We start from the raw sequence: 13,117 nt of genomic DNA, 5'->3' as shown, positions 1-13,117 counted from the left end.
AATGCTAGAACCTCTCAAATGACATGTTGTCGCTTTAACTTTGATAAATGCTTAGTTTATTTACTCAATATTTTATACTGTATTGTGACCATAAAAGTTGTGTCTTTGTTTTTGGCATAAGATTGGGCTACTTTTGCTGTGGGCCCAGGTCATGGAACCCAGTTAAAATCTGGACGGCTAATAATCCCTGCCTACGCATACCATATAGACTGCAGAAACTGCTTTGGCAGGAAGTGCAAAACTTCAGCACACTCATTCTGTTTCTATAGTGACACGCATGGAAAGGTGTGGCATTTTGGGGAAGCGTTGTCAGCTCCAGAGAGTGTGGAATGTCAAATGGTGTCAGTCGATGAAGAAGATGGAGTCAATGTTTTGTACTGTAATGCTCGGAGTACGTCAGGTTGCCGAGTACAGGCCATAAGCTTTAATAATGGTGCTGTTTTTCATGACGGCCAGCTGGTGCAGAAACTAGTGGAGCCCAGGAATGGATGTCATGGCAGCGTTATAGGATTTCCAGCCCCCTTCTTCCAGCTTGGGCAATCCCAGCACTTACTGAGACAGCTGATGTCCATTGCCACCCCACAGGCAGACAGCATATGCCTAGGTTCAAAATCTCCAAAGAACTTCCTCCAATCGACATGGGTGATTTATACACACCCAACTTGCTCGAATTCTCGACGTGATCTGGGCGTTTACCTCAGTCTTCTGCCACGAGACCCAGACAGCTGGTCAGCACCTTGGATCATATATGATGGGCCCAGTGCTTATTCAGACCTGGCATACATTGAGCTGATGTCTGTTGATGGTTCAGGAGTCCCTGTCTTTGCTTGCCTTTTTGAGAATGGCACAAGAACAGCTTATGAAGAGATTTCTTTCAGCATCTTCTCATTGTATGAGCTGATCCACCACCTACCTCACAACAACCAAAGGAGAAGAGACCTTGTGAAAAGGAAAATGTGGAAGTGCTGCTCTGTCTCCTGACTGTATGATTATTGCAACAGATTTTGCAGCTGCCCTTGAGTATCGCAAACCTTGGTGCTCATAACATAACATAGTTTGATTAGTATTAATTGAAATTAAAAAATTTCTTACATTTTGAAATATGTATCATGCTATATTACTATTTAACCCTTACAAACATTAGTAGGCTGTAGTGTGTTATTTTTTACCATGTACCATAAGTATTATTGTGACCATTATGGAAGGCGCTCCCCAAGGACTGTGACGTCACCAACAGGGAATTCGGACTTGGCAACTTGTCTATTAAAGGATGGAGTTTTGACGAGTCTGACAGAAACTGGACGCAACCGCCATTTCTCCGGTGTCTGACAACTATTTTACTTTGAATTAGGGGGTTTGACTGTTCAATGTCTTGTCCTCGATCCGAGGACAATGAGACTAACACAGACCCATTTCTGGCTGCCGTGAAGGTCATCACACCACTGATCTACTGGCATTTCTTCAATGTGATGCTCAACCAATGTCTGACCACCGGCTGCATCATTTAATCTACTTCTTTGTGTATATATATATACATATGAAGGATCCTACCTTAGATTCTCACGTGAAGAACGTTTTTATTATTGTGTTTTTTTAGTTTATTTCTAATCATTTATTTACATAATCATTTTATAATCATTAGTTATCCGTATAATTGTTTATTTGATAATTCAATATTATTTTTATTATTATCAATTTCATTATTATAATTTTTATAATTGTATTATTGTTTATTCATTTATTATAAATTTCATTATATTTCCATATTTTATTATATTATTCATTATATTTCTATATTTTATATGTCTTAATTCCATGGTGGTTCAGTTTCACAGAGCTGTTCTGTCTGTGTGTAAACAAAGATAGATAAAGAGAATGTTTATGGAAGCCCAAGGTCTAAGGGATGTTGCAGCTGAACAATTTGGATATAACTGAGCATGCTGTATTCATGGGATAGACGAGGTTTGAACATTGAGGCATATGTGCAACTGAAACTAAACTGTCCATCAATAAAACTCTGTTCTAGTTTATCATCTAAAACCTCCATCTCACGCCTCTGTTTATGCTCTCCTCTAGCAACGATTGATCAACCTTTTCACTGACAGATGCCCGTAAACAAGTAAACTTATATTTTCTGACGTGATCTGGCGTCCGGGGCTGGATCGTTTTTTATTTTGTTTGTGGTGTGCAGATCTAACAATTTTGGCGTCACAAACAGGATAGAATAATCCGAACGAGGAGTCGGGATTTTGTATCGCACATCCAGATGGTAATGTTTTTAGACCAATGGCTTTTGACTCCGAGCCGCAAGTGACGATGGGGTAACTGTCTGGCTGGTCCGGTGTTCCCTCCTGACTCATCCCCTTAAGCAAAAGCAAGAGTGAGTCTGTTCTGTTCTGACATTTTGGAAAATTCAGTACGTACTGTGTTGGTAGCTTGTCTACTGGTCAGATTATATTACTTTGATAATGGAGCAGTTAGTTAATAATCAATCAAGCTAGATGATATAATTAAAAAGCTAAAACAACAGCTGAAGGAGCACTTTAAGATCAAATAAGCAGAAAAAGAAAAAATCAGTTGCTAAATATAATATCAAATATAAAATAACATCAAAGTATAATTGGGTATTCTTTAGGTTCCCAAGACAAAAGTAAAGACATATTAATGACGTATCTAAAGACATAAAAAAACATGGTGTAGCTAAAATTATGAATGAAAACCCGAGAATCGAAGCATATCCCTTGGATTTTTGTCACTTTGTCTAAATGTAGAAATTGAAAAGTGAATATGCAAAATCAAGACAAACATAATAGAGATAGAAGTTATGGAGGGAATGCTGAAGGGGTTATAAGATAGATAGTCAAAAGATAAAAGCTCAGTTTGAAATAAAAACAAAAATTTAAAATCTCAGTTTGAAAAAAAAAAATCTAAAATGTTTAAGTTACAACTCTTTGTTGATCAAAAGCAAATTACGTCGGTTTTACCAGATTTTAAATGCATGTGACACTGGTAGTGACATCAATACAACCAGATTCAAATTTTGACACAGACAAGGATGTTTGTAAAAGGGTAAATCATGTCCTTATTGAGTTCAGATGAGTATTTTGGTTTTGCTACTTCTATGCTGTGCTTGCAATGAAGATCTGTCTTTGCAAATGCCAGTTAGTATACCATGATATATGCCATTTAATTGGACTATGTTTAAAGAAGTTGCTTTTCGAAATTTGCCATGTATAAACAACAGTTAAGGGACAGGATTATAAGTTTGTGGTTGAATTCTTCCAAATTAGTGTTAAGATTACAGCTGCTATCAACTGTCTGATAAAAGGACTGTATATACTCCTGTGGAGCTTAATGAAATAATCACATCTTTCAATTCAATTCAATTTTATTTATATAGCGCTTTTCACAAAAGTCAATTGTTTCAAAGCAGCTTTACATAAATAGAAGCAGTGAAAAGCACAGAAAAAGGACAGATAGCACAACAAAATACATGATGGCATGAGCAGTTAAATTTGCTGCGGCTATGACTCAATATTATAAGTGCACGTATTACTAAAGCAACATCTAGAAGAGGAAGCTAGGTAAAGCCCAAAAAGGCTGCCTCCCCGGGGTGAAAAACCCCCTAGGAGAAAAAAAACCCCGGGCGTTTATCCGAGGAAAAATAAGTCCTAGGAGGGAAAAACCCTTGGGAGAACGGATAAGGAGATTTAGCGGAGATTAAGCGGTTCTGCCGGTGATCGTTGGTCAGGCATCAGCTGGGCATCACGTTGAAGGACGGCCAGTAGATCAGAGGTGTGCCGACTTTCACATCTACCGGGACTGGGTCTGTTTGTCTCGTTGTCCTCGGGCCGAGGACCAGACAGGGAGAGAAAAACAAAATCGTATTAGCGTAGCGGCCGTTCATATGTATTGAAGTGTCACACAGTGATGTGGTTTAACTCAGCTTAGTTCCAGACAGACTAACTATTGCGGCATAATTATATTATCCACAGTTGAGGATTTAGCAAATTGGGGGCCCAATGCGAGGGTATATATGGTAAATAAGGGTCACCTTCCGATCTTTAAGAGAAGATGAAACCTGACGACCCATTTGACTAAGGCCTAAAGCCCCACTGTCATCGTTAATGCAGGTTCAGTGGCAAACGGGTCTATATTGTATACCATTTACAGGACCAGGAGAAAATGCCAAAAACATCGCAACCCGACCATACGTGCTAACCCGTTTGACTAAGGCCGGAAGCCCCACTGTCGTCGTTAATGCAGGTTTAGTGGCAAACGGGTCTGCATTGCATACTATTCATAAGACTTACGATAGCGCCAAAATCGCAACCCGACCATACGTGCCGAACCGTTTGACTAAGGCCGGAAGCCTGTGGGATTTTTATGTTGTTTTATTAATCTTGCTAATTGCTAAAAGTGTTAAAGTTACAAAAGATGTCCAAATAAGGACTGTGGAAATTGATTTTGTTCCATTTTTATATTTCTTTAATTGATCATTTTATTCTATAAACATTGTGTGTTTCATATATGCACTGAGCTATTATGAAGAAATGAGGTGTTTATGTTTGAGAGTGGAGAGTTACCAGTTTTTGTGTGTGTGCTGCAAGGAGGAATTTAGGAATTTACGCCTGGCATTGATCAAGATAAGAGAGAGGCCTGAGGGGGAAAGCAAACAGGCGACTATGTCATTAACTAATGCCTTAATGTTCACAGGATAAAATATGCAATGTATTTCTTACTTAATCAGTATTAATCATTGAATAATTGATGTAATAAATATAAGATGTTGTCTTTGATAAATTTGTATTAACCAATGAAATGAAGGTTGCATATAGAATAACCTAATGGGGGCAGGGCAGCTCAACCTTGAAGAACAGAATCTCCTGTGTGTCTGTGTGTGTGTGTGTGTGTGTGTTTTCTTTCCTAACAGATGGTTTTTAATAATGATTAAAGTGTTTGCTTAGAAGTAGTATTGCAGTAAAAGATTTAATATGTGTTTATCTATCTAAAGAAGTTAATGTGTGCCTTATTCATATAACCAATTTTACAAATAATGAAATGATGTCATGATATTGAAATATGTTTTACATAATAATCACTTTCATCTTACAGCTTATGTTTTTTATAAATGAATGTTTTATTAATGATTTGTTTTTAAGAAAGCATTATAACATGCTATTCAAAGTGGAGGAGTACTGGAGAGGAACTGCAGGGCTCCCAGGGATGAGAGGAGAACAGTTTGTTTTTCTTTGTCTATGTGTGTCCATCTTTGCCTACAGGCTAAAATTGGGTGTGGTGATGGAGTCAGATGGACGAGGGGAACGGCCTTTGTGTGTGGAGATTTTCTGAAGAAAGATCGACGTCACATATTTTATAAATATGCATGTTACTTCCTGAGCTGGTTGTTCGCTACTTGAGAGGACCCAGCGCTGTTAAACTTTTTCAATCTGATCAATAAATATTTGAACTTAGATATTCGTATCTTGTGCCTTTCCTCTAAATTATGAACATGCAAATGGACGCCTTAAAGTCCAACAATTGGTGACCGCCGACGTTTTGTGGAGGGAAAGGAGAGAGTGAGAGGAAGGAGGGTTTCACATTGAAGAAACCAGAGTAAGGGAGGGCTCCATTTCAACACAAAAGACCGGTCTTCTAAAATAAAGGTAAGCAGAAACCTGTTATATCAAATTCTGCTATTGGACATATACCAAATTACTTGTGTTGAAAAGGAGATCCAAACTGAAAGTAATAATTGAATAAAAGATCAGATTGAAAAACTTAAAATATATATATATATATAAGGTTAATAGAAAGAGAGAGACGGGTTGAATGGTCCCTCGGGTTTGAGTCCCGTAAAGGTAAATTGTGGTTGGAGTCCATTAATGTATTAGACATTATAAAGTACCAGCAGGGTTGAATGGTCCCTTGGGTGAAAACCCCATAAAGGTAAATTGTGGTTGGAGTCCATTAATGTATTAGACATTATAAAGTACCAAGTGGGTTAAAGTCCCTCGGATGAGAATTCCGTAAATTCTAATTTTAATCCGGATATTATTTAATCGCTTTCAACTTTCGCTAAAAAGACGGGTCAGTAGTCGCGCGGGTGAAACCCCTGAAAACTACTGGTGTATATATTCTTTTGCTAGATTAGAGTGACGTTTTGTGGTTTTTTGAAATTCTGCATGCTTGTAAATTATGTGAAAATGGCTAAATTCCAGAAAGAATGTGATGAGTATGAGTGTCCACCAGTGTATGTGTATTTGCAAAAGATTGTGAGGCTTAGGATGGTCCGAACAGATCGAAATGATTTTGTATATAGAGAAAAGACAAAAAGAGGTTGCATTAGCGTGGAACACGTTGAGAGAAGAAAACTGTTGGGAGGCAGGGGAGAAAAAGAGAGTTCCTCTCACGCCTATTATTTTTGCCATGGAACATAGACTGGTAAACAAAATTAAGATTGTAAAAGCAGAAGGAAAAAGTGGTTTGGTAAAGGACCAAATGTGACAAGCTTAGAGAAAGAGTTGAGAATTAAGACGAGATTAGCTCTGGTTGCTGCTGCCATGCAGGCTATTAAATCAAATAGAAAAGGGGAAGTTTACAGTGGTGCAGCTGCAAAGCAAAAGGAAGTTAAACAAGGAAACAGTCAGCCAGACTCAAGTGTGACAACTACGGCTCCTCCTCCAGCTCCACCCCCAGTAAAATCAATCTACCCCTACTTGCACACACCTACTCCTTATGAGAAAGCCAAAGCCCCAATGCAACAGCCTGTTTTTCAAATCAATAGTGGTGAATTAAATGTAGATGTAGATTTTATTTGTATAAAAATGTAGTGTGTCTGTGATATAATGAGTCTGTTAAAACCATAAATGGGATTAAGCAAAACCTAGCAGAAAGACAGAAGCGAAGCTTTGAAAGAAAAAACAACAAATTAGAGAAAAAGAGTAGAAACCAAGTTATTAAAGGTGGATATAAAGATAAAAAATAAAAAAGGACAGAAAAATTATTAAAAGGTGAATGACATAGATAAATTATACAAAGATAGATTATTACAAAATGAAGAGGAGTCTTCATCTGATGATGGAAGGTGGTCACAAAATAAATTTTATTTTAAATTGAAAGGCAATATTTTGCAATGGGTTAAGTTAAACCTTGAAAGGCTGAAAGCTCTGATCCTTTGACATTCAAGAAAGTGACTAAAAAGCTGGCAAGAAACAGACAATGAAAAACTGTGTGTGACATCAAAGTGTTGGAGTTGCAAAGAGAGGAGTAACTCATAAACTGGACTGAGAGCACATTCTATTTGAATGGGACTATACTTGAACTCAAGCAGTGAAGGGGGCACTGCATATGGTCAGAGACATTTACAAGGATGAAACACCAAAAAGACTGAGTGGAATCCAGAAAGAGACTAACAAAGACAATAATGTTCTTGGAGGCAAGAGAAACTGGACAATATTTCACTGGACACTGAACTTTTTCATCTTCATACGAGCCTTTGAGTGAAAAAGGGGAAAGAGTAAACAGCCGTTCAATGTTTAGTAAAGACCTTGTTACTGTAGGGACACAGACAATCTTTATGAGAAAATCAGCTTGACAAATTTAAAAGCTGATCAAGAACTTTGTTGTTAGGTGTGACTACCTGTTCTAAAATCAAATCAGACTCCTATTAATCTGACAGGAAGAAATGCATAATTGAATTTGGTATTTACAGAGGAAGTTAGAACTCCACTGATGGTATTAAGCTAAAAAGCAAATATATATGGCATAGAACAGCTTTGGCAGAAAGGAAATTAAAATAAATAAAAGAAATACATTGAAAAAGAAAAAAGAACACCATAGAACAATATAGAAGGTAAACAAGAAAAGCTGTGAGAATAGAAAAATAACTGATTATTGTAACAAACTTTGTATTTAAGGAAATTGCCAGCCAAGACATCATATATGTGCATGAAGGTGTTCACATGGCAGATCTAATCACTGAGGGTGAGCCGCAGGATTGTATACCATTGACTGATATACAAATTGTTATTATTGTAATTAATTATAATTGTTATACCATTGACTGAAAAAGCAAATAAATTGAGAGATGGTTTGTTCGCGGTACCACTGACAACTACCCCACCGTTAATTACACTGTTTACAGATGGTTGTTGTTTCAGAGCAGCAGATGACACATTGACGGCAGGCTTTGCTGTGGTTGAACATGTTGAAAATTATTTTGTGACTAGAGTGAGTGGTAAATTGGAGGGTAAACGGTCAGCACAGAGAGCTGAAATGACAGCTGTTATCAAAGCCTTGCACTACACTGGTGAAGAGAGGGTGATTGTTTATAGTGAATCTGCATATGTGATTGGTGCAGTATATATGGAACTGCCATATGGCAGATAGGTGGGTTTGAAACCAGGAAAGGCCGGCCTATAGTAAATGCTAGCAAAGCCTGACACATACTACAGGCTGTGAAGGTACCTAATGACGTGGCTGTTGTCAACTGCCTAATAAACCACTTATATCCCCAACCATGGTTTCCCAAGACAAAGTTAGATCTGACAAAATTGACAAACACGTACTGGAATTGACATATAGTTTCGGGGCTGCTTATCACCCCAATGTTAGAGCAAAGATGAAATAATGAACCTGACTTTGACATTAAAACTTGACTTGACAAACTATGTGCACAGACAAAAATAACATGGCTTGAGGCATTATCAATTGCATTAATGTCTATTCGTTATTCTGTTAACAGGATTTCTGGTTTCACAACCTTTGAATTGCTTACAGGTCGTCAGTTTCCGGGTCCGAGGAATGCCCTGGTGAAGGACCCTATCATGCCACTAACTAATGATGTTTATTTCTACAGACTAACTGCTATGATTAAACATTTTTCTTGCCAGGCTACAAAAAAAAAAACGACATTGTGAGAACGACCCAGATGTTAAAAATGATGGTTGGGTTTCTAACAGACATAGGTGTGGACCTGAGGACTCAGGTCCAAGAGAGGGAGAGTGTTGAAAGTGAAAGTGAATCAGCTGGAATACAGAGAGGACAAACAGGAAGAGGACAAACAGGAAGTGGTAACACATCGGTGGTAACACTCGCACAACACCAACAACAAAGTCAACAAACACTCTGTAAAATTGTGCATTAAAAAGGTGACATTTTTTCCAGCCCAGTAACAGAACCCCTAGCACACTATGTGAGCACAGATTGTGCCTACGGAGCAGGTATAGCCGTACAGTTCAAAGCAAAGTACGGTACACAAAAGGTTGTAAGACAGAACAAACACACAGGTGAATGTGCAGTTACCCATGAGGACGACGGCAGATTGATTTTTCATTTAATAATAAAACAAAATTGTACTGATTTACCAACATATGAGAATTTTACCTACAGCCTCAGACGTATGAGAGAGTGGTGTGAAAAAGAAAACATAACAAGTGTATCCACTCCCCGGCTGGGGTGTGGGTTAGATAAATTGGACTTCCATAAGGTGCTGGAAATCCTGACAGAAGTGTTTAGAGACCTGAATATCACAATTACCATATATTCATTATAACCTGGGTAACTACATACCAGATTGACCTTTGAATTTTGATCTTTGAATTTCTTAAGTTTCTTATACAATTCTACAGTATTAATTTCATATTTAATTTTTCTTTTCCTTTTTGAATTTACGATTGTTATTTGAGTATTAGCCAATAGGCATAAGTGTATTTTTTCCACAGAGATGAAGCTATATGCAAATTGGAAGGTTCTGTGGGCCGTAGGAGTTATAACTGCAATTATAGTCACCATAATATTTGGCATAAACAATGGAGATCCCTGTGTAACAGACTGATAGTGTCTGCAATAGAGAAAAAAGAAAATCCACCCAAATACAGCATGCCGCTATTAGGCCTACAGAACCTGGATGAGGAGGAGGAAGAAAATGTGTGACCTCTTTCAGAGGTCAAGAGAGGGAATTGTGGGATTTTTATGTTGTTTTATTAATCTTGCTAATTGCTAAAAGTGTTAAAGTTACAAAAGATGTCCAAATAAGGACTGTGGAAATTGATTTTGTTCCATTTTTATATTTCTTTAATTGATCATTTTATTCTATAAACATTGTGTGTTTCATATATGCACTGAGCTATTATGAAGAAATGAGGTGTTTATGTTTGAGAGTGGAGAGTTACCAGTTTTTGTGTGTGTGCTGCAAGGAGGAATTTAGGAATTTACGCCTGGCATTGATCAAGATAAGAGAGAGGCCTGAGGGGGAAAGCAAACAGGCGACTATGTCATTAACTAATGCCTTAATGTTCACAGGATAAAATATGCAATGTATTTCTTACTTAATCAGTATTAATCATTGAATAATTGATGTAATAAATATAAGATGTTGTCTTTGATAAATTTGTATTAACCAATGAAATGAAGGTTGCATATAGAATAACCTAATGGGGGCAGGGCAGCTCAACCTTGAAGAACAGAATCTCCTGTGTGTCTGTGTGTGTGTGTGTGTGTGTGTTTTCTTTCCTAACAGATGGTTTTTAATAATGATTAAAGTGTTTGCTTAGAAGTAGTATTGCAGTAAAAGATTTAATATGTGTTTATCTATCTAAAGAAGTTAATGTGTGCCTTATTCATATAACCAATTTTACAAATAATGAAATGATGTCATGATATTGAAATATGTTTTACATAATAATCACTTTCATCTTACAGCTTATGTTTTTTATAAATGAATGTTTTATTAATGATTTGTTTTTAAGAAAGCATTATAACATGCTATTCAAAGTGGAGGAGTACTGGAGAGGAACTGCAGGGCTCCCAGGGATGAGAGGAGAACAGTTTGTTTTTCTTTGTCTATGTGTGTCCATCTTTGCCTACAGGCTAAAATTGGGTGTGGTGATGGAGTCAGATGGACGAGGGGAACGGCCTTTGTGTGTGGAGATTTTCTGAAGAAAGATCGACGTCACATATTTTATAAATATGCATGTTACTTCCTGAGCTGGTTGTTCGCTACTTGAGAGGACCCAGCGCTGTTAAACTTTTTCAATCTGATCAATAATTATTTGAACTTAGATATTCGTATCTTGTGCCTTTCCTCTAAATTATGAACATGCAAATGGACGCCTTAAAGTCCAACAAGCCCCACTGTCGTCGTTAATGCAGGTTCAGTGGCAAACGGTGGCAAACTATTTATTGCAATTCATTTTAAGTGTTCATGCAGAAAAGGTTTTTATTTATTTATTTGGTTGGTCTGTGTTATGACCGTGAGTGCTTTGTTCCGTGAAAATAACTATTGCGAGTTAAGAACCTTTACTAGACAAATTACGCGAATGCTTTGTTGAAGAGAAAAGTTTTAAGTCTAGATTTAAAATGATCGACTGTGTCTGATTCTCGGACATCGGTTGGTAAATCATTCCAGAGCTTAGGGGCTAAGTAGGAAAAGGATCTTCCACTTTTAGACACTTTTGATAGTCTAGGGATAATCAATAGACCAGAATTTTGCGACCATAGTGTGCGTGATGGATTGTATTCTGATAGTAATTCTCTAAGATATGAGGGTGCTAAGCCATTTAAAGCTTTGTAGGTGATTAGTGATATTTTAAATTGGATGCGATATTTAACTGGTAGCCAGTGTAAAGAAGCCAGAATTGGGCTTATGTGGTCATACTTCTTAGATCAAGTAAGTACCCTTGCAGAAGCGTTTTGAACTAGCTGAAGCTTGTTGACCTGATTTGAATGGCATCCCCCGAGTAGTGAGTTACAATAGTCTATTCTAGAGGTCATAAAAGCATGAATAAGCTTCTCTGCGTCAGATGTAGACAGTATATGGTGTATTTTTGAGATATTTCTAAGATGGAAGAATGCTGTGCGGCAGACGTTGGCGATATGACTACCAAAGGATAAGTTGCTGTCGAACATCACACCTAAGTTCCTAACCGTGGAAGATGGCACCACAGTACAGCCATCTATGTGCAATTTGTAATCTGACATATTATGTTTGTAGCGATTTGGTTCAATAATAAGTATCTCTGTCTTATTGGAGTTGAGCTTAAGAAAGTTATGTGCCATCCAGTCACTAACATCGCTAATGCAGTCTTTTAGCTTAGAAAACGTGTGTGTATCATCCGCATAGCAGTGAAAACTTATGTTATGTTTCCTGATAATGTCTCCTAGGGGTAACATGTATAATGAGAACAGGATAGGACCTAAAACATATACAACCACGGAATGTTTTTCTAAAACTTTGATGGGTAAAATAAAGGGTAAAGTGTTTCAACTTTCATTCTTTTAACTAAATAAAATATGTCCAGTAAATTTTGTTCAGATACGAATGGTGTGTGTGAAAGACAGGGCGCATTCTTGTTCTGTTTTTTATAGAATTGAGGGCTCAAATTTAGTGTATGATGGTTAGAGTAAGTGTGTGATGGTCAAAGGAAGTAGGGAATGTCAAATCCAAGATCAGTTTTAACTGTCTGGAAGCTCTGAAATATGGAATTATATTTGTGTCAAATTAAATGAACGCAACTTTTGCAAAAACAAACAAAAATATACATTGAAAAAAAACACTCTGAAAATAAAAACAACCAACTAACTAGCAAAAAATTAACATCATCTAAAAATATACTGCATTCTTTGTTTATGGTTTTCTAAGTTTCACTTTCACTAAACATAGCGTGCTGCAAGTGTTTTCGTTTTCGCTTTCCAAGTTTTCATTTGCGCTTCGCAAATTTACGTTCTCCATTTTGACACAAACCTCTTGTGAGGGGCGGGCTTAACAGCGGTTTGCTCTTATTGGCTTGTGAGATTTTGATTGACAGCTCATTTAACCGGAACCCCAGAACAGAAGGTGGCGGTAGTGCACCAATAAGCTGAATGCCAACCGCTGTTAAAAATAACAAGAAGAAGACGATCGGACGCTGTTTTTCAGCAGAGCTGAAAGTAGTCTAAACAAACTGTAATAAGAGTATATTAAAGAACATTAATGATAAAACACGGCAGAGGTGGGTAGTAATGAATTACATTTACTTTGTTACATTTACTTGAGTATTTTTTTTGGGTAACTAGTACTTTTAGAGTAAATTTAAGGATGGGTACTTTTTACTCTTACTCAAGTACATTTCTAGTG

General features: G+C 37.3%; 1 protein-coding gene across 1 annotated transcript in view; it reads left to right on the top strand.

The window, feature by feature from the left end:
• Positions 1–1,956, top strand: part of neu4 (sialidase 4) — a 36,890-nt gene extending 34,934 nt beyond the window's left edge. The window contains exon 4 of the mRNA XM_065271187.2: positions 122–1,956. Coding sequence (XP_065127259.1) covers positions 122–981 — 860 coding nt within the window. The 3' untranslated portion in view covers positions 982–1,956. The remainder of the gene's footprint in view (positions 1–121) is intronic.
• The last annotated feature ends 11,161 nt before the right edge of the window (positions 1,957–13,117 follow it).

This window comes from Paramisgurnus dabryanus, chromosome 8 (genome assembly GCF_030506205.2).
Source record: "Paramisgurnus dabryanus chromosome 8, PD_genome_1.1, whole genome shotgun sequence".
In the NCBI taxonomy this organism is placed as follows: domain Eukaryota; kingdom Metazoa; phylum Chordata; class Actinopteri; order Cypriniformes; family Cobitidae; genus Paramisgurnus; species Paramisgurnus dabryanus.
The sequence above is the reverse complement of the archived record's forward strand: the minus strand, read 5'-3'. Positions and strand labels throughout refer to the sequence as shown.